This window comes from Peromyscus californicus, unplaced genomic scaffold, assembly GCF_007827085.1.
Source record: "Peromyscus californicus insignis strain IS unplaced genomic scaffold, ASM782708v3 Scaffold_9__1_contigs__length_137607984, whole genome shotgun sequence".
Taxonomy (NCBI): Eukaryota; Metazoa; Chordata; class Mammalia; order Rodentia; family Cricetidae; genus Peromyscus; species Peromyscus californicus.
Window position 1 is genome coordinate 107,468,972 of NW_026294617.1, and position 22,895 is coordinate 107,491,866.

The following is a 22,895-nucleotide window of genomic DNA, read 5'->3' on the forward strand; positions in this document are numbered from 1 at the left end:
CAGTATCATTAGGAAGGATGAACTGAAACCAAACTCAAAATTCTCCAGGGGCAAAGGGTCAGAGAATGTGTTCCAAGTCCGGATGGGTTATGAAGATATGTTCCTTGTGTAAAACTTACCGAGTTACACACTTATGATTCTCCTCCTCCTCCTTTCTCCCTCTCTCTTTTATGTTGAATGTGGAATTTGGAGCATCACACACAGTAGGCACACACTCTACCACTGATCTACATTCTCAGACCAGTTTCTGTGAAACCAAACTTACCCTCCCCCACAAATGAATACAACCCCTGTGGAATCTGAGACCTCATTCCATAAAGGAATAACACTGCGAGAGAGCCTTAGCAGGAAGGGAAGACGGGTGTGGGGTGTGGCCAGTGCATCCAGGCTGATTCATTTAGGGGAACAGATGGAACCCTGAGTTATGATAAATAACCATATAGACCAACATTCACAAGACCTGAGGAGACTCGAGCTTGAGTCAGATAACAACCATGTTAAGCCAAGGTCAGATGCAGAGGAGGCTAGGATACTCAAGCTGAGACGTGAGCTGTGGGTCACAAACTATCCAGACTGGCCTGCTAAGCCAGTTTAGAGGACTCTTGTCTAGGGGCAAAATCCTGGAGACACAGTGAGCTCTCTGTAAAAGGTTAGAGAAGAAAATTGCAATGCTTGCCTTTTTTTTCTAAGTCATTTACTCATGTGTGACCATGGCACTCCCAGTTTTCCCAACAATATTCTGACTTCTACATGGAGATCAGGCTGTAACAGTGTATCTGCCCCTCATCCTTTATTTCTCATTATTGCAGGGATTTGAGAAGGATGGACAAACATCCCAGTATATGGTACTTAAGGATTTGCAAATCACAAGCAGTAGTACTCATTTCTCTTTCTCCAGAGGCTTTGAGTCCAAGCTTAAATTTCTGGAATATTCACTGCCTGGGTATGACTGGCTGTCTGGTCTTGGTGTGATTTCACACAAAGCAAGAGGTATGTCTCTGAGGCCTCTTATGGAGTCTCCATTCCCATTGCCCCTATAACTCCCTTAAGACCCCGCTCCAATGTCATCACTCTGAGGGTTAGGGTTTCAACAGGTGACTTTTGAGGGAATGCAATCAGTTAGTCCATGGTACATAAAGTACAGTGGTAAAAACTAGTAGTTATTGAGAACTTGATATGTCTCAAACTTCATACTTATTATCTGCATTGATCTTCATACCTGCCTTGAAACTCAGAAGAAAAGGCACTTAGCAGTGAGGAATAGTCACAATTCAAAGCCAGTTTAGTCTGACTTCCTTTTGAGACCGAATCTTACTGTCCAGGCTGGTCTTGAACTCATGACCTTCCTGGCTCTGCCTCTGGAGTACAGGGCTATAGATATGTACCACCACAGCCAGACGGAGTCTTCTGTTTCCTAACTGTCTGCTGTAAGGGACTCCTCTTAGAGATGGTCCACGCCCTCCTGATGAGAGGTCTCTGACAGAGAGAATGACAGATTTCATTCACTGCTAGAATTGAAGAAGCTGTCACGACACCAGCATGGGGTAGAGTTGTTTTTAACCATGACCATCGGTGACCAATGCCTGCCTTGTCTTCCCATGGTTCCAGAAGTTCTTCCTCCTGTGATTCACCAGTTAACTGAAGCTCTGGGGACCTTCATAGTGCTCCCATCCTGGTGTGGAGCTCCAGCCAGGCCTACCTGTCTCCCACAGCATAGCTCCTACTCCTTTGGTGCCTCTGGGCTGAACTGCAAATCTTCCTCTAGTGATGAACGGTCAGCTTCAGGTGACTCAAAGGATCCTTGAGACCGGAGGGACACTATGAGAACCCGATACTCAAAACCCAACAGATACCACCACAGCCAGGACAAAATGCCATGCTCTGAGGCAGACCTCTTGGTGGTGGCTTTTCTCTGGAGCCTCTGGAAGGAAAACTACTGGGAAGGTGTTCCAGGGGCAGGCCCTCCCACTGACCCTACTGCAGGGACAGAAGGACCACACAGAGGCCATAAGCTTAAATGCCCTTAAGAAGGACTCTGATGAGTGAAGGTGGTGGTGGTGTCCACATAGAAAAATTGGGTGAGCTGGATATATGAGGGTTATGTGGACATCAAAGTCCAAACTTAGTATCCTGGTTCCAAGGAGACGGGCTTGAAAGCTGCATTTATACAGTGCTTTTCATTAGATTTGGAAAGTGATCCATGCTGGGTGTGAGGGATGTGGGGAGGTTGCGGGGGTGGGGCTGATGGGTAATGTGGTGACTTGAAAAAAATGAGGCCCTCCCTGAGGAGGCTGCTCTGCTAAGCTCCGGCTGAGGCTTGCCAGTTGGCAAGGAGGACACTTGTCAGGTCTTCTGACTTACAGAACATGGAAATCCGGGTGTTTTTTTTTTTTTTTAAATGGGAAATCTCCTATTTTTAAAAACCCTGAGTGGGCCAAACCAAACACTTCTGTGGGTTGAATCCAGTCTGTGGCCTGCGATTTTGAGACCTTCAATTTATAGTCCTCGAAAAACATGACATCTCTGTTTCAGTTTGTAAGTTGGAGGCTGGGTATTGGCAGGCTCTGCTCATTTCCTGCGCTCCATCCGGCCTAGCAGGACTTTGGTTTGCGTTTGTTTAGTTTTGTTTTTCAGGACAGAGGTAGTAGCTACACTACCTCCAACTCAGAGATCTGCCACCTCTGCTTCCTGAGTGTGGGATGAAAAGTGTGCGCCACTCTGTTCATCTACTTTTTTTTTTTTTTTTAATTTACACTCATTTATCTCATTCTTAGGCCCAGACGGTCTTCATAGCACACCTTGCATCTTTCACCTGTTTGCACCCTCTCGGTGGCTTCCTGTGATGTTGACGTGATGCACTCATGAGGTACTTAGTGAGACAGTGTTGGTTAAAGAACGCATTTCAAAGCTCAACAGAGGAAACTTGATGCATCACTTGGGGTCCATTCCCCAGGCTCGGTTTGCCAAACCCCACATAACTCAAGGCAATTTTGCGATTTCTACTTTCAGTGACGGTTGACTGCAATTCAGCGCAACTTTCTTTAAGAAAACAAAAAAACAAAAAAAGCCTAACATGGCTGGGGAAAATACAGAAGACATTTTATTAATAACACCAGAGATCTAAGAAGACGGTAAAGAATTGTCTTGAGACCAGGGGGAACATTCCATCATACACTGACACTCTAGTAAGCCTTATTCCAGAGGCCTTGGGCATCTCAGAAGCCAGACATGTGAGTGCAGAAAACTCACGTGCTGTACCCCTCTCCCCCGTAGCAAGCTGGTGACCAGTCTTTCCAGTCCAGCTTCCCTTTCTCATACCTCATCCTGATAAAGGAGATCTGAAGAGAAATGATTCTTCAATCCGTGGTTACTGGAGCTGTTTAAAGCTGTGGGAAGAATGTTGAACATCAACCTGAGTGTATCAGACTCTGGGCTTGCCCTTTCCAGGGTCCTGTTTGGACCCCTTTCCAGCCATGCTCCTCCACTGGGCCAAGAGCATAAACCCACCCAGTTCCTCTGCTGTGCTTCTCCACTCCAACCATGGCCAGGGTTCTGGGCAATGGAATCCTACAAATGGTGTGGAAGCCCATTGCCCTGGCAGGCCTCCATAAGCCCCCTTTTCAGGCCTTCTCTATAAAGGGCATATTTCACCACAGCTGTATGCTTTCCTACATTCCAGAGAGGCACGTGTGTGTGTGTGTGTGTGTGTGTGTGTGTGTGGTGTGTGATGGTAATGTTGGTGTGTGTGTGATGTGTGTGTGTATGTGTGTGTGTGTATGTGTGTGTGTGTAATGTGATGTGTGTGTGTGATAGTAATGTTGGTGTGTGTATGATGGTGATGTTGGTGTGTGTGTATGTGTGGTATGTGTATGTGCGGTGTGTGTGTGTATGTGATGGTAATGTTGGTGTGTGTGTGATGTGTGTGTGTGTGTGATGGTGATGTTGGTGGGTGTGTGATGTGTGTTTGTGTGTGTGTGAGAGAGAGAGAGGGTTTGGGGTGTGTAAAGGTGGAAGTGACTAGATGGGATAGAGGCTGGTCTTGAGGTTGGGTGTCACAAGACCCCGCATGGTGCTTGGGTTTAGGCCTCTGAGAAGGTATTGAAAAGTAACAAACTACTAGTCATTCTCGGAACTTTGTGAAATCATCTAGGTGAGGCTATCTAGATTGGATTTGTTACTATGACAACAGGAGAGTAGCCTGGTCACAATGACAAAATTGTACCTACCACAAAGCTTATACATACATTCTGGATTCCCAAATCAAAGAGAGATTCCTACTCAGGTGCCAGACATGTAACAGATGCATATAAAGTGGGCGGCTTGGGAGACCTAATTCATGTGGTAGCTACAATATACAGTCTACCTGGATGTTTATCTGCAGCCCACTGCCTGAATCAGTCTGATGTTATGCCCTATCCATTTTCAAAAGTTTCTGTAGTTGTTTTTTTGTTGTATTTTTTTTTTTTTTTACTTTTTTGGGGGCCTGCCACCCAGCTTCTAAATAAATACACAGAGACTAATTCTTACTTATAAATGCCCAGCCTTAGCTTGGCTTTTTTCTAGAAAGCTTCTCTAAGTTAAATTATCCCATTTCTCTTTAACTAAATTTTGCCTCTGGGCTTTTTAACTTTTCTATATTCTATATGTCTTTCTTTCCTTCTTAATCCATGGCTGACTGTGTGGCTGGGTGACTGTCCCCTGGTGTCCTCTCCTTCTCCTTTTCTTGCTCTTACCCCTTCTTTCGAGCCTAGATTTCTTCTCCTATTTATTCTCTCTGCCTGCCAATCCCACCTATCCTTCCTCTTGCCTAGATATTGGCCGTCCAACTCTTTATTAGTCCAATCAGGTGTTTTAGGCAGGCAAAGTACCACAGCTTTTCAGAGTTAAACAAACGCAACATAAAAGAATGCAATGCATCACTAAACAAATATCCCACAGCATAAATGAATGTAACACATCTTAAACTGATATTCCACAACAGGTTTCTATCCAATGCAAACTTGCTTCGAGGAGTTTTCTTAATGACATTTTAGAACCAGACAATAGGGGCAAGAGTCAGAACTTGTGTAATACATTAACAATTAGCTAAATATCCCACTAGTAATAGAAAAGAACTGAAGTGAGACCTAGATAACCAACATTAACATGTTTCTAAGAAGTTTACGTGAGTCTCACAAAAAACATTTCTGTCTTTAATAATAATTGTTTTAGGGTGTTGGGATATCATGTCAAATACAGCCTATTGGGAGAACTGAGTAAAATTTGTTTTAAATTTTTTTCCCTAAGAAGCTATTAATCACAGGTTTTCAACCTGTGGATGACGACCCCTTTGAGGGTTCACACAACCCTTTCACAGGGGTCACATATCAGACGTCCTGCATACCAGATATTTACGTTACAATTCATAACAATAGCAAAATTACAGTTTTGAAATAGCAATGAACTAATTTTATAGTTGTGGGGGGGATTGCCACAACATGAGGAACCAAATTAAAGAGTTGCAGCATTAGGACGGGTGAGAACCACTGCTATAAACTGATTGCATATTATAGATCCAACAGCATGAGGGCATTTAAAAACTGTTACCATGACTTAGCTTCCTACCTTATGTTATTGGATAGCTGGTGTAAGTAGAGATTTTATAATCAGAAATTTTGAATGGAGATAGAATTCCCATGACACACAATTAACAATTATAAATTATTTAATTCAGAGTCTTACTTATAGTGTGCTGCCAATTTTGGACAATTGTCACCTCTTTCTAGTTTCAAAATTTTTCATCGATCCAGAGGAGTGGCCTCACGCCCATGTCATCACTCACTAATCCCCCCCCCATAACTAATAATCAGATTTCTGTCCCCATAGACCTGTCTGTTCTAGATATGTTGTAAGAAGCAGTCCAATAACGTGTGGCCATTTGGGTTTAGTTTTTTCACTTGGCACAATGTTTTTTGTTTTTTTTTGTTTTTTTTTCCTAGACAGGGTTTCTCTGTGTAGCTTTGCGCCTTTCTTGGATCTTGCTCTGTAGACCAGGCTGTCCTCGAACTCACAAAGATCCACCTGCCTCTGCCTCCCGAGTGCTGGGATTAAAGACGTGCACCGCCGCCACCACCACCCGGCTGTCACAATGTTTTTGAGATTCATCTAGGTTGAAATGTTTGTCAGCATTTCTCTGCCCGAACACTATTACATTTTATTTAGATAGAGCATTTTCTTTATCGATTCATCCATTGATGCTGTTTGGTTTTCCCTTTTTTCAGTGTAATGTAATAATGCTGAAATAAATATTCATGAACAACTTTCTGTGCAGGCTTGCATATATTTCTGTCTCTCTTAAGGATATGTCTAGGAGTAGAATTGCTGGGTTATAAGAAAATTTAACATTTAATTTTTTTAAGGAACTGCCAGAATGTATCCTCTGTTTTGTTTACTCTGGTTAGCCTTAAGTTCTAAATAATATATTGTATATTTTCTTGCCATAGTTTCATTGACATAGAGCTCATACACTGTAAAATGATCACTTTAAATTGTAGTACCCAATGTTTTTAGTACATTTGCAGGGCTGTGCCTTCATTACTATATTTAATGTTGAAATATTTCAAAAAGGAAACTCCCCCAGAGGAACATTGTATTCCTTTTTAGTCATCTCACATCCTCTCTATGCCTCTAGAGCCAGGTGACAGTTAGTTTACTTTCTCTTTATATAGGGTTGCTTGCTTGAACTAGTTCATGTAAAATTCTTCTGTGACTGGCTTCTTGCAAATAGCCTAGCATTTTCAAGGTTCATCCATGTTGTGGCATATATAAGGTACTTCATTCTGTACTATGGCCTAGTAACACCCGTTGGGTAGACATGCCATGTCTTATTCATTTGTCACTTGACGGCCCTTTGCACTGTTTCCACTGGTTGGTAACTATGAACATTGCTATTATAAAAACACACGTGCACATTTTTGTGTAAACATGAGTTTTGTTTTGTTTTTTTATTCTTTTGGGTGTACACCTGGGAGTGGCATTTCTGGGTCATGCAGTATCTGTGTTTGATCAAGGTGATGGTATTAGGAGGTGGGTCTTTTGACTATTACATCAGGAGGGAAAAACCCTCATGGTTGGATCCCAGAGATTTCCTGTGGTCCCTTCTGCCATGGGAGGTGACAGAAGGAGATGGAATTGCTGCTTCCAGGCTCCATAGTCTGCAGGGTTTTGTGTTTCAGCTCCAACGGACTCTGACATTGAGTGGCAATGGTTATTATCCATCCTTTTGTCTATAGAATTTGTAGTGGGTGTGAAAATGTATTTCCTTGCAATTTTCTGTTACATTTCTCTCTAGTCAATGGATATTGTACACTTAGCCACTGTCTCTGGACCTTCCCTGGGGTAACATCTGTTCAGATTATGGGCCTATTTGAAAAATTAAAAGTAAACCATTTTATGTGCATGTGTGTTTTGTTTTCCTGTGTGTCTGTGCACCACTTGCATGCCTGGGGCCCACAGAGGTCACACGAGGACATCAGATCTCCTGAAACTGGGGTTATAAGCAGCAGTGTAGGTGCTGGGAGTCAAACCGAGGTTCTTTGGAAGAACAGCCCGTGGTCTTAATAGCTGAGACATCTCTTTAGCCTCATGCCTAAATTTAAAAAAAGGATTTAATTCTTTAAATTTAAATGTATTCCTTTAGTAAATGATTTATTTATTTTAATTTATATATATTAGTATTTTGTCTGTCTGTCTGTCTGTGTACCATGTGTGTGCAGCATCCATAGAATCTAGGCGAGGGTGTCTGATCTCTCAGAACTTGGCTTACAGATGGTTGTAAGACCCCAAATGGGTGCTGGGAATTGAATCTGGGTCCTCAAAGCTACTTTTCTAGCCCCTCTGTGCCCATTTAAAAATTGGGTTGTGTTTTTTGTTATTCAGGTTTAAGAATTCTTTGTATTTTTCTAGATGCAAGTTCCTTATCAGACACATGCCCTGGGTTTGGGTTGTTTCAGAATACAAAAGTTCTTAATTTTGATAAAGAATAATTTATCCAGTTTTTCTTTTATTGCTTGTTTGGTTGGTGTTGAATCTAAGAAACCACTAGCCATAAAGAGTTCTGAAAAATGCTTTCTCTCTCTTTCTTTCTTCTTCCTTCCTTCCTTCCTTTCTTTCTTTCTTTTTTTTTTTTTTAGTACTTCCTAATTTGAGTTCTTCCTAAATTTTACTTCTTGATTATTCTGGGTTAATTTTACATTTGGTGTGAAACAGGATCCATGTTTATTCTTTTGCATGTAAATATGCAGTTGTTCCAGCCATGGCTTCTTCCTATTATTTTCACTAAAATTCTGTAAGTTTCCCCCACGAATATGTTTTCTTGCTCTATTCCTGTGTTTCTTCCTGTGGGCTCTTGTATAAGCCTGAGCTTATTCACCCCTGCTTTGGATCTGTGACTTCTGTGCCTATGCCACGGTGCTTACTTCTCTCAAGACATTTGTTTCCGTTTCACTGTTCATAGACATGGTTATCATAGTGTGATGTGTATTTTTCTTTTTGTCTGTTCTCAACAATTATGTCTTATTGCCCATTTCAACCACTTATATCTAGGCCATTTTATAGAGTAGTGGGTCTTATGTAACATCAGAATTAGCTCCCAATTAAAATCACCTAGGGAACTTTTAAGTATTGCCAATGACAGACCACTTCCAGCCTTATTATGCGACAATCTCAAAGGCTGTGGAGCATGTGTCTAATATGCCATCAGGGCTGAGGAGCTCTCCCTTCGGCGTTGCTGTGAACAATCATTTTAATCATTTTTATGAAGCATTCCACTCTGTACCTGTAGCCTCCCATCCTACATCTTACTACTGCCTTGAAGGTCCTACCCACAGCCAATCTCCTGGGAACTACCATCCGTTTGTCTGAACATCGCTTTATTGTCTCTCATACCTCTGACTCTACTTCCTTTCTGCGGCTGTTTGTCTTGTTGATGGTCCCCCGTGGATTCCAGCCCCTACATCTGTGTCTGCCTAGTCCTCATCCTTTGTAAAGGGGCAGTCACATGACTTGCTTCAATCACTGCCTTCCGTGGGAACAACACCATTCCACGACTCTGTTCCTGGGTATGTGACAGAGAAGTGATGTGAGATGTCTATGTGTGAAAAGGCTATCTGAAGAAGGAGAGGCCCGAAGGAGGACCCCAGTGAGCGAATGTTTTAAGTGCGTTGGTTAGGACTGAGGCCTATTCTTTCCTGGGAATGATTTTTCTGTAGCTCTTGGCTCTGTCTTCTGACCTCCCCTTTCCCCTGTGTGCCAAGCTTTCTTTCTTCCCATGAAAGATAGCTTGTGTTTGCAGCTCCACAGTTTTTTCCAGATGCTTCCTGGATGTAGAGGTTTAGCTGGAAAAGTCTCTGTCCGCCACCACCCCCGTCAGCCCTTTCAGCCGCAGCGTTTTTGTTAATAGAGTTTTCTTGGGAAGTTATCGGCCTCACATATGTCTTATTGGCATCTGCTTTCCTGAGGTAAGCTGCTCTGCCTTGGGCTGCCACTGAGTGGACTGAGGGACAGTAGGTAAGCTTCCTGGGAGTTCTGTGCTGTTTTCTGAGGCATCATGGAAGACTTTTCTCAGGTCTTAGGAAAGGCCCCACCCCCCTCCCAACCCCATTTTCTCAGATTGCTTTGTTTTGTTTTTGGAAGGGTTCTGATTTGATTTTGTTCATAAGTCTTTTTTTTTTTTTTGTGTTTTCCTTCTTTCATTTTAAGTCATGAACTCACCAAGCTGTCCAGGCTAGCCTCAAAGTTGTGGTCTTCCTACCTCAGCCTCTGGAGTAGCTTAGACCTCAGCCATGTGTCCCCATGTCCAGCTTCAAAAGTCGTTTCTTATGGTTACTGTTTGTTGTAGGATCTGGGAACCTGGGAATCCTGTAGGACCCAGGAACTTTAATCCTAGCAATTCTTAGCTTCCTTCTCCGTAACAGGCATTCTTTTATGTATTTGACTTCCTTTTATATCTACTGTACACAGCCAGTATTGGTTGTACTGGTACCTTCGGCACGCTGGATGAAAACCTTAGGTCTTGTTTACTTTCTTTGTTACTACGGACTGCAGAGTTACAATGTCCACCTCTCCATAGTGACATCTTCCTTACCACCCCTCACCTAAAGCCTTGACTTAAGACCACTGAGCATCTGTTTACCAGACTTTTCTAGGCTCTCAGATTTTGACTAGTCCTTCCAAACACCTCCCACAATGCTTTGCGTGTTTGTTTTTTACAGGTTGTGTTGGATAGTTTTCTAAAGTGCTTCTGCAAACTCACATCCAACATGGATGAGAATTCCAGTTTCCCATGTTGTTCCTGTGGCCCAGCTTCCTGTTTTTGGTTTGTTCATTCTCTCTCTCAGGAATGTTTTATTTTAATTAATTAATTTATTTTTTTTACAGATTCTAGATGACAGGGTTTTTTTGTCGTTGTTTTTTAACTTCTACATTTTGCAAATATCTTTCCTCAATTCTGTCAACTACCTTTTCACTCATTTTAGTCTTTAAAAAAACTAGCAAGAGCCGGGCGGAGGTGGCCCACGCCTTTATCCCTGTACTTGGGAGGCAGAGGCAGTCGGATCTCTGTGAGTTCGAGGCCAATCTGGTTTACAGAGCGAGATCCAGGACAGGCACCAAAACGACACAGAGAAACTTTGTCTCGAAAAACCAACCAACCAACCAACCAACCAACCAACCAAACAAACAAAACAAAAAAACTAAACAAAAACTAGCCAGGTGGTAGTGATATACCCTTTAATGCCAGCACTCAGAAGGCAGAGGCAGCAGATCTCTGAGTTCAAGGCCAGCCTGGTCTACAGAGTGAGTTCCAGGACAGCCAAGGCTATGCAGAGAAACCCTGTCTCGATCCCCCACCTCAAAATAAACCTAAAAGTAGGAGCTTTAAATTAAATTTATTTTAGTTTATCAGTCATTCCCTCTGTGGCTAGCTGTTCATGTGTCTTGTTTAGGAAACCCTGCCTTAAGCAAGATCACAAAGATATTTTCCTTCTAGATGTTTTTATATGATTATCATTTATGTTTATGTTTATAAACTTTCCCTGCTTAATATTAATCCATCCTTTGAAGAAAGGATTCAATTTCGTTTTCTTCCTGTGTGAGTATCCAGGGTAATTAATGGAAAACCGTCTTCTTTTCTTCCCTTGCTCCGCAGAGCCCTCTCTCTGCCGTTGTTCTGTTATATTTGGAGGGCTAAGTGAACGGCCTGCTCTCTGGCTTAATTTCTGACCCCGAGCAGTAGCAGACTGTGTTGTTCTCTATGCGCTGTAAAATATTTTATTGCCTGAAAGAGCTAAATTCCCAGCTTGACCTTTGCAGACAGTCATAGTGAATTTTTCATTTATAAACAAAATGATTATTTATACTTCAAAAATACACACAATAAAAAGGTATATGAATGAATACTCAGAATAATCACATAGCAAAATATTAGAAATAATCCAAGTGTTTACTGAAAGTTAACAGAAAAGCTGTAAAAATAACAATTGAAACGAAAATGCTATACTACATAATACGATGGATAAATCCCCAAACCATGTCGAGCAAAAGATGCCAGACATATTAGAACATATAATGCATGCTTTTATTGATATGAAGTTGTAGACTAGGTGCAGCAAATAAACATTGATATAAGAGACACAAAGCATTGTTTGGCAGAGGGAATTTCTCAAACAACCCAACAAGTGGAGGAAGGTGGCTCTGAGGCCACTCTGTTCTTTTGAACTAAAGTAAGACTAAAATCATGGTATATGGATGAAAACTCAGTGTAAGAGTGGGTATTGCTCTTGCCTTTCAGTATCTATGGTGAGGAAACTGGCACTCTTAAGGTAATAACAATGGTAGCATCAATAAGAACTGAAGTGTCTACTGCACTTAGTACCTACCAGGCAGTGTTATGCCTTTACACACAGTCCCATTTTTTCTTAGCAAAATGTCCTAATGGTTAGTTAATTATCATCTTTATTTTATAGGTGGAGAAAACTGAAGTACAAAAAAAAAGCAAAGTCATTTATTCCAAGCCTCCCAACTGTTAAGTGGCAAAACTGGGAAATGTCCTTGGTTTCTGGGCTGCCTCAATGACACGAACATGTCTGTATGCACAGCATCACACGAAAAGGTTGACCTGGTAAGTTTGACAAAACATGTCCCCTTGCTTCAATCAGGGTGAATTTTGGAGAAAAATCCATTAGGTAGGTTTAACACTTGGTTATTTAAACTTTGAGAAGAAAATTCACTTACCCCTCCAAATATAACAGAACAACAATCTGAACACTGGCTGCAGAGGCCAGGGAGCTGAGAGGGTATGCGCCGTCCAGATTATTGGATTCATACAGCTGTAAGCCCCTTGCTTAACCGGGCTTGTGCAAATGGGATCAGTTCCTTGATCTGCCTGAAAGGGAATTTATCAGCTGTCACTCGGAGCCAAATACTTCTTTTCTGCTCGTCTGCTCTGAAAGATATTTATAATTTGTTTGTGATTTATTGAAATTTGCCTGGCTAGAGAGAGACAGTATCTTGTAAGCTCCAGTCCTCTTAACTCTCTCCAGCTTCCCCATTCTCTTTGTGAAACTGCCTTCCTAGGAGACGACTCTGTGAGCACATGCAGCTTTTAAAAATGGCACGTGATGCCATGCACAGTTTATTCCATCATTTTCTTTATTAAGACACTTAGAGGTTACAACAGGTGGTGCGGGTGTACAAAGAAAGGCAGAAATCTCTGCGGGTATGTGTGCTCCTGTTGGATAAATTTGCTGGGAACCGTGGCTAAAGCCAAGGTTCTAGAAACTTAGTCTCAAAAGTTAATGACATTGAAAGGTATTTTTAACCCAAACCGAAGTCTTTTTTTTTTTAAATGTAATTAATACCCACATGAAAAAAATATAATGTGATTATCCAAGCAACTCTCATATGTCAATAATCTTTCTAAACACACAATACACATTACACATGAACGATCCAAATTTAGAATATGTGTAAATTTCTTACATTTACACGTTATATCCACTACCAATCAGTTTCTTGAGGCATTAGGAACAGATCCCACCTTTTTAAATTATCAAGTGACTCACTGTCCATTCAACCGTTTCTTCCATTTTGTGGCTTTTGTGCCCCGTCACTCCCCTTTTCACTTTATCTTCTTGCCATGCCCGTCGGTCAGAAGTCTCATTGGTCCCTCATACTTGATGACCTGAAGATTGGTATCAATTATTCCCGCAGCGAGACGAGTTCTGGGTCAGACGGCTCTGTCGAGAGGAGCAAGGAGGAAAGTGTCAGCACAGCTGGCTGGCTGACTGTCTTTGAGTTGTGCCATGAGGAGGCATCAAGAAAACAGAACACACCCTTCTCGGCTTAATATGTTTCTGTAGAGGGCATCCTGATTCTGCATGACAGGAGAGAAGATATGCTCTCAATTCTTTCCTAGGCAATACACCAACGTACAGACAACGTACAAATCCTTGGGGTGCAGGGACTCAGCATTACATGGCTTGTTAGACTTTTAGGCCTGAGGGTGGTTCCAGGGCAACGTCTGATGCTGTCTGTACAGAGAAAGACTGTTTCCTTGTGATTTTGATTATTGTTATTTTGGCATCGGAACATATAACTACAAACTTAGCACGTTAAAAGAGAACAAAGAGTGATTACCGTTCCAGTGGTCAGAATTTCTCAATTCCAGGTGTTGGCTCAGAGGGCTGCTTTCCTTTGGATGGTCTAGGGGAGAACCCACTCTACTCCTTCTCCCTGCTTCTGGAATAGAGGCTTTAGCTCCTCTTCCATCTTCAGAGACAGCATTTGCACCCAGAACCCCTGTTCCGGTCGACATCTCTCTTCTCTGAAATCCTGTGCCTGTTTTGTAAGGACCCTTGTGGTTACATGGAAAATCTTCCCATCTTAAGATCCTTCACTTCACTTACAGATGTTTTGCCACTTACAGGTTTTGGAGCTTGGGGCATGCCTCTCTCTCTCTCTCTCTCTCTCTCTCTCTCTCTCTCTCTGTTTCTCTCTCTCTCTGTCTCTCTGTCTCTCTCTCTCTCTCTGTTTTCATGTGCACAGTGTTATTCTTTCCATCATAGCCCTGATCATCAACCAGCTGTTTGCCTTTTACTGCTACTGATGCGAGCCATAGGCAAATTGGAGTCCACAGAACCATAGAATTTTTAGAGCTATTTTAACCTTTTCTTGTTTCTTTCTCTATGTAAAAGTCAAAGTAATGATGCTCTGTCAACTCTATAGAACAAAGTGAGTTCAGACCACAGAGCCTTGTTGATCCATGCATTCTTTGAGCTTGATGCAGAGAATCTTCTGGGTCTTGAAATCTTAGTGCTAACGGCTGGCACATTTCTGAGCTATCATACCCACCAAAGACATAAAGCAAATCTAATCCTCTGGATAAAGGTCTCAAATCCACAGAATTCCAACTCCATCTCTCCACTGAGATCTGATCATTCTAAGAGCTTACAGGAGATGCTGAAGGACCCTCTCGCGGCCAGCTTCCACAGAACACGACATCATGCACTTGAACTGTGTGCTCTACTGTTGGCATCCGAATGGAAAGTGGTTTTTGTGCTTGTCTGAACTGAAAGATCCTTATTCTCTTTGCATATTTCTAGAAACTGGCATGCAGAGGGATAGCATGAGCAATAAGTCTGGTGAGATGGCAGGTATTGGTGGGGATGTCTCAGACATCGAGGTCTACAATCTGAAGATCACAGGATGCATTGGAGGAATTCAGGGAAGCATTGAAAGGAGGGTGAGAAGTCAGGGCAGCTCCTACTCAGAAGGGAAACGGGGAGTGAGCAGAGTTTGGAGGAATAATGTAGGTTATGTTGTAACTGCTAGTGAGATATGACTGTCAAATGGTGGGCTGTATGATTCCGAGGATCAGGAGGCTTGGATTTGGTGTATACATTTATTGGTCTGCAGCTAAAATACAGTAATTAGGAATTTTACTGGAGAGAGTATAGTTAGGAAAAAAGATAGCATAATACAGGGACTCAAGGAGTGAGCAAACCTTGAGAGGACTGGCTAAATGTATCAAGCATTGAGAGGATCACCACTGCCACCACCCACCAAACAAAAAAAATGAGCAAGGGGGTTAATAGGACTATGGAAAGAACTGACATGCTCAAAATTTTGGCTGGAGGTATAACTCAGTGGTAGAGAGCAGACTTAGCTTGGATCAATTCCCAATACACGCGCGCGCGCGCACACACACACACACACACACACACACACACACACTACTGAGTCCATTTAGTGTTTCTCATATGTATGTATATGTATTTGGAGATGACCACTTGAGGCTGGTCCCTGAAGAAAACTAATTCTTCTCCAGCAGCAGTTATTGCTGGTAGCTCTTCCTCTAGGCATGGGACCTTGTGCAAGCTCCACCAACCAGGTTGGCATGTTGACTGGTATTGTTGTTCAGGTCTTGAGGTCTTGTTTAGGCGACCACTTGTTGAGATTTTATAGGTGCAGCCTCCCTGTCATGTCTAGAACAGTCTTTCTTCTCTGTCCTCTCTCTTTATCCTGGGTCTCTCTTGGCACACATGAGAAGGAGCTGCTCAGTGCAGCATTTTGTTCATTGATTACAGTAGTGAGCAACTACTTGAGGTTAGCGTGGTTACATTAAGGAGGGTAAGAAAACCACGAATAGTTTCTTAAGGCAATAAGGAAGGTCTTTTGGAGGAAGAGTTCAAGTTATTGTTTCGCCAAAGTCAATTGGATGCAAAAGTGCTACTTGTTATCAATTTAGGGGGAAAAAAATCCCATTAGAGACTTTGTAATTTGATCCAGAAGGAATACCAAGCTGAGAGTCAAGGAAGAGGAAAAATTGACTTCATTCTTTAGCTCTTTCTTAAATCCCGAGAAATGTGTGCCTCAAGCACTCCCCCTTTCAATCCCACAAAACAGGGAATCAGGAAAACACATTAGCACCCTAGTACAGAGTAGGAACCCAGAGCTGCGGGGAAACAGCATCAAGACAAGAGGAAACGGGGGAGGGGCGAGAAAACTTCCCCTGTCGCTTGGAGAATCTGCTGCAAGGCGTGGGAAGGAAGGGAAGTGGGGAAGGTACCCTGCAGACGTCAGCCAGACACTTTGCCTCTGGGCATGTGGGAAAGAACTGAGGGAGGAGGGAAAACATCGCACGAAGGCTAGGTGGAGGAGCTCCTGCGGCTGCTTCTGAGTGAGGATCTGGAGGGCTGGAGCGTTCTGCTCCCGTTCTTCCCTTCTGGAGGCCATTCCTCCATTTTTAAACCCAAATAAAGAGGGGGCGCTGGGCTAAGCCGGTGTAAGTCACTCGGCGCAGCAGACCTCGATTCGGCCTCTGGCTGAGGCCGGAGAGGTGGCCTTAGGGGACGCTGAAGTTACACTGTGGCGGGCGGGGAAGGGTCTCCAAGCTCCTCTCCAATCACGGCGGCTGCTGAAGCTATTTGCATATATTATGCTAATAGGGACCTCCCGCTCCGCTCCCACCCGCGCTCCCGCCCTCTCGTGGGTCCGGGCGGGCTGGGCGAAGGTGAATACATTATGCTAATAAGGAGGCTCCTGCGGGAGGGGGCGGGCCGTGCTGGAGGCGCGCGCGCACGGTCTCACACGCGAGCATCCCGGGGTATTTAAGGCTCGCACACGGGCGGCTGCGGAGCTACTTCTGGGGCCTCGCGGCTCGCGATTGCTGCTTGGGTCATTGGGTTCTCCCCTCTCCTCTATCCCTCTGGCCACCCCTCGGGGGCCGCGCTCTCGCCGCGTCTCTCTGCATTTCTTTTTCCTGTTGGCCTTGAACGGATCCAGGTGGGAGACAGGTCGGCGTGTGAAAAGCCCCGGAATAGGTAGAGCTAGGCAGACAGACGCAACAGGTCGGAGCAGGGAGAGGGGCCGGCGGACCCTGCGCCTCCGCGCGGGGGGGGGACCACTAAGGAGGTGTCGGATCTTGAGGGGTCAGAAAAGCTGCCCTGGTGGGCTTGATTTCAGCTGTGACCCCCCCGGCGCCACACAGCCCCCGGCCAGAGGGGGCTTTTCACTCTCAGCTGGAAGGGGAGAAAGAATCAGGAGGATGGTCCACGCCTGCTGCTGATCCGGACGCCGAGCCAAGCTCAGGTCCACCTCCGAGCGGGGGGGGGGGGGGGGGGGGGCTCCGACTCCACCAACTAGTTGTGCAGCCGCGGGGACTGAACTTTGGAGGCACCGGCCCTTCCTCTCCTTTTAAGATAATTGGAGGAGGTAGAGGGGCTGAAGGCGTAAGGGAGGCCGGCGACCCCGCCACGATGTTGGTGAAGAAGCTTGCAGGGAAAGGAGGGGGACGAGAGCCTGGATCAGAAGATCCGCGCCCCTTGGGACAGCGTTGTGCCGGCACCATGGCCTCGTGCGCGGCCCTGGCGACCCTCCTGTCAGTGGTGGCTGTGGTTTCTTGCTTGTATCTTGGGGTGAAAACCAACGACCTCCAAGCGAGGATTGCTGCTCTTGAATCTGCTAAAGGAACCCCTTCCTTTCGTCCGCTGCCTGACACCCTCGATGAGCTGAAGGCTATGGTTCAGGAGAAAGTGGAGCGTCTCTTGGCACAGGTGTGAAAGGCTGGGGTATTTTGCACGTGGGTAGTATTTTGCACAGGTGTGAGTCCTGTATGCAGGGCTAGTTTCAACCCTTACTGTCTACAGAGTCGGCTTGACTGTGGGTGCCGAGTATGGTGTGTGTGTTAAGTACCTTGGGTATTGACTGATACCGAGTCTGTAGCTGAAATCCTCCCTTACTCTTCCATAGTGCTTGCATGCTAACCATATATGAATGTCTAAAAGAGGGAAGGGAGTTCTGGATAGTGGGAGTGTGGGGAGGAACACTTCATTTTTTTTAGTTTTCTGGAGTCTCTTGTGATCTCTCAGTTCTACGGAGAATATTCATTATAGACATAAGATCTCCTATCTCTTTCCCAGGTAAAGGTTAGAAAAATAAGTGTTATTAATATACCAAAGGTAATCATTAAAAAAAACAATTCTATATAGATTCAAAGTCATAAGTTTCACCCTTCGAATCTTTTCATGTTCAAATACGTCAAAAAAAGTTTGATATTTGGCAAAGGATGCTGTGCAGGTATTGATGAATGTAGAGCCATTGAAGTTGAGAGTTGAAAGGAATCACATCATCTTCAATCAAGGTTGGTTTCAACTCAAGTTAGGGGCTTTACTTCCAATAGAGAGGCTGTTTAGCAGTTGATATTCCCATGCATACTATTGGCCACCATGTTTTCAGACCTGCAGTGTATCACTGCCAGGCTTTTGCACTGACTGTCTATGCTTGGGCTGGAGGAGAGGGTGGTGGGAATTGAAGACCTGAGAAAGGTATTAGCCAAACCCTGCAATCCTGCTACCACGTCAGTGGTCATTGTCTTATTTTAGGACTTGGATTCTGTTACTTTTTGACTAGAGTCCAAGTACCTATGTAAATATTCCTTATACAAGCTATCGAATGCTGGTAAAGCAGGCATGTAGCCAGAGAGTCCCTGAGAGTCCATTTCTCTTCAGTGCTACTGATGATTGTGTTAATATACCTCTGCTTTTTCCTACAGAAATCCTATGAACATATGGCTAAAATAAGAATCGCAAGAGAGGCATCTTCAGAGTGCAACTGCCCAGCAGGTAAAATAGACCTCATTTAGCAATGCTTCCTCCACAGCAGAACACACACACACACACACACACACACACACACACACACACACACACACACGGTCTTGTGCTGTCAAGTCTACCTGTAATAATAGTAAAGAAAGAATGCAGGCCCAGCCTGCTTTAATAAAACCAACATGCCTCAGTCCAAAAGATGGCAAAAAAAAATGCTAAGTATTATTTTATGCAGGATCCTAAGGTCTGCTATGGGAAAGTGAGGAAGCTAGAGATGGTCACCATGGATAATATGGGCAAGATGATATACAAAGATAGAGTTCTTAGAGTCACAGATCCAAAGTCTTCCATGATCTTATTAAATAATGTCAGTTTTTTGTGTGTGCACCATGTGTGTGAAAATGACTGTTGAACTCTTAGGGTCTGAATTCCCTGGTGTCTAATGCTCCGACAGTGCAGGTTTGTTGCCTGCCTCTGGCGTATGACTCCATGTGTAAATCACCTCTGCTCCCTCACTGGCTTGTATTCTGTCCTATCAAAGAGACTCTCTCTCCTGTCTCACAGCAGAAGACCACATGAAGGCTGTTCTTTATCTTGAACTCCCATTCCAAACTATTGCATTCTCAATGACCTCTCAGGATGGGCTCTTATCTATTTACTGTATTTGTGGGCAGTTTTAGGGAACCATGTTAATGGCATTAGCTAAGAGAATGGGGAAGAGAGACATCAATGAGTAGCACCCCCACACCCCATCCAGCCAGGGTAATTGTAACTCCTTTCACAGATCTCTGAGACTCAGTTTTTATCTGTAGATTTAACAATTTAAAAGATCTTGGATGATGGTCATCAAACCCCATGAGTGTTAATGCTTTTTCAGATAAACACTGTAATGCATTTATAAACATTTAGTTTCTTTTATCAGACATGCAAAGTGATTCTTTTACATTTTATTTCATGTTCAAGAACATGATACTTATTTATGTAGTTAGGTGTTGCATAGTTCCATTTGGTCAGATCACACTGTGCTGTGTAGGATAGAGGTCTTATAAGATTACATCATTTATTGATATTATAGTCATTTCAGTTTATGAAGTGCAGTGTATGAAATTGTCTAACAACACAATTCTCCCTGTTAAGTAGTACATGACTGTATATGGAAAGGCTAGTTCTTGTATTTTCTTAATATCCTGATTTATTTTTGATATGGTCAACACAGCTGCCATCTTTTACACATCAGCTTAAAATATGGACACCAGGTTGTAGAGCATACACATTTAAAGGAAACTTTTTAAAAATTACATTTAGTGTGTGTGTCCATGCCCGCATGCACACGCCTATGGCCATGTGTGTGCAGTGGCACTTGTGTGGAAGTCAGAGGGCAACCTGCAGGACTTAGCTTTGTAATGCCACCAAGTGGATCCCAAGGATCAAAGCCAGGTCATCGGGCTTGGTGACAAGGGCCTTTCCCCACTGAGCCATCTCATTGACCCTAAGCACAGCAATTATATATCCGATTACATTGTTCACCATACTGCAACCATACTTTTTTCAAATAAAGCCTTTCGATTAGGAAGACACTGCTTTGGATTGATGGTAAAGACCTCTTATTCCAGTTATGCAGAAGGTTGAGGCAGGAGGAGTATGAGTTCAGTGCATGCCAGGGCTACAACTTGTAAGACAGCCTTAACATCAGTAGGTTAAAGAAAGATGTTTGGAGATCTTGGTGTAGCTCAGTTTTAGAACACTAGCCTAGCATGTGTGAGACCCTAGGTCTAACCCCACAATACACAGGGGAAATTTTATATGTTATATGTGAATATTTGACAATTTAAGTTACCTCTTTTGTTAGGAGATCAAAGAAGGAGTTAGCATTTGAACATGTAGCTTTTGTTCTTAGTTGTTTTGAGTTGGGACAGACCTCAGAAGTCAGATATTTAAGGACGTTACATTTCCAGCAGAGGATTAAACACATAATCACCTCAACACGTTTGGGACTATTTAAATTCTAAGACACCTGGTACTGAGAGTCACTGACCATACCCTTCAGAGTCCAGTACTTTTGGTATGTAATGTTTTGTTAACTGTATTTAAAGCAGTATTTCATTCATTGGATTCTTATTGAATTGGGTAAAAAGTTGAAAAGTAACCTCTACTGCTCTGAATTCTATTTTCTGTGAAGATGTCACTGCTCATGATGTTTAATGTAACTTAATTATCACTTGATCTGGAAGAAAGCTACCATATTTAAAGTTGGACTTATGTTATCTCGGAAGATAACACTGGAACACTGGAGTGTTTTTCAGTATAACATGACAATGTAAATGGGATTTCCTTGGCGTTTTTCTTTCTTTTTTTTGGTTGGCTCTATGTAACAGCTGCTTTACCTCCTCGTCACCACTAGAGCCCCACATCACATCAGTTTTTACCTGGCTTCTTGAGCAGCAACTCTTGAAAGGTGTACGCACCTTCCAGTGCATGGAACCAAATAATCACTGTTCTGGAAACACTCCCTTCTGCTTGGATAATAATCAGGCATTCTAAAAATAAAGATGTTATATCCTGGAGAGAAGGATTTTGAAATATTGTCAGTGAGATATTGTCTTAGGGAATGAGTAGGCCAGCCAAGGATTAGAAGAGGATACAGCACTTCCCACCTGGGTTGGCTCTAGCTGTGGTCTACAGTGACTAAGAATTGTCACAAAGACATCTGTTTGCAGGACAGAGCTAGACAAGTCTGTGACCTCAGCTCAGTTCCTGTGGACAGATGCCCACCCCTTGAAGTTGACACTCTTGTTGACAGTCTCACTAACAGAGCCAAAGGCTGATAGCAAAAAAGTTATGCTGTGTTGTTTGTGTTCACTCTCAGTGCTTTTGATAGAACATGGTTCCTGACGGGTTGGTCCAGGTAGGGTGTAAGGAAATAATAACATTTATAGTTTGTTTGCTTTTGTTTTAGTCACGGGAAGGGGTATCTTGGGAGAAGGATGAGGTATTTATTGAATAGTTTCTTAATCTAAGAAATGTACTCTCTAATTTTCATAACAACTCGGAGAATTAACTCCAAGTGATCTACTTTTATAGATGAGGAAGAAAATAGTTAATGTACTAAAGTCAAGGTGAGGATTCATGTTGGCATCTGAGGGAACCGGAAGTCCATTCTTGATGAGGAGTCAAGAATGAGCATTTAGAGCAGAATGCCTCTGGACTGGAATCTGGATCTGCTACTGATAATGTGTGACCTTTGTTGAACTAAAGAACCAAGTGTGTTCCATTTCCTCATCTGAAAACAAACACACACACATGCATGCACACATGCACACACACATGCACACACATACACAATCCCAGAAAAGGCTTTCTCACAGGGTGATGGTTTTTGTAATCTGTTTGATTTTTAGTGAGTTGTGTGTTAAGTTGTAGTTGCTATCTTTTATCTTTTTGCCTCCTCGATACTCTGCAAACACTTCACCACTAAGCTACACTACTGAGCCAGACTCTTAAACCTGTTAATTTTTCTTGCTATTTAACTCTAGTGGACAGAGTTACATGGTATAGGTAGGAAAAGAATCTTTGAGATATCTTCTCAGAACCCAGTGTTTAATTAATGATGAGCCTTGACTAAAACTATGGTTAATTGAGCAGATATGTATGTAAATCACACACATAGGTAATCATACTAGAGTTTCTCTTGTTGCTGTACTGGTAACTTTTTTTTTTTTTTTTACAGATATTTACATTAGTCTCTTAAGTTATTTTTATCAACATTACAGGGAGAACTTTGGACATTTTAGGTGAAGTGTGACTAAAGAACACAAGGCCTGGGCTTACTTGAGCATGAATAGTCAAAAGTATCTTTGTAGTTTCAATATCAGATATTTATAGACAGCTTACCTGTCTGACTCATTTCAGACTTATTTTTAGTAGCTTTACTGAGGTATAATTTATATTTCACCCATCTTAAGGTTTGTAATAAATCTTTATTTGGGCTGCCATCCACTGCAGTCTAGGTTTAGATCGTTTTTGCCTCCTGACAGCTCACATTGACTTGTGAACTCAGGAGAACCTTTATTTTAGAAAAGTTTTGCTTTGGAGAGACTCCAGAATAACGAACAAAAAAACTTATACATCAAAGCTCTGTTTAGCAGAGCCCTTGCCTTAGCAGTAGCGGGGCCTGGGAGATCCAGCTGGTGTTTGGGGCCTGGCCTCTATAAAGCTTGACCTTCACATGAGAGAATAAGTTGGCTCATTCTG

The 22,895-nt window shown here is 43.0% G+C and overlaps 1 protein-coding gene across 1 annotated transcript in view; it reads left to right on the forward strand.

The window, feature by feature from the left end:
- The first annotated feature begins 16,179 nt into the window (after positions 1–16,179).
- Positions 16,180–22,895, forward strand: part of Col25a1 (collagen type XXV alpha 1 chain) — a 410,812-nt gene continuing 404,096 nt past the window's right edge. The window contains exons 1-2 of the mRNA XM_052730008.1: positions 16,180–17,591; positions 18,590–18,659. Of these exons, the coding sequence (XP_052585968.1) occupies positions 17,295–17,591; positions 18,590–18,659 (367 nt within the window). The 5' untranslated portion in view covers positions 16,180–17,294. The remainder of the gene's footprint in view (positions 17,592–18,589; positions 18,660–22,895) is intronic.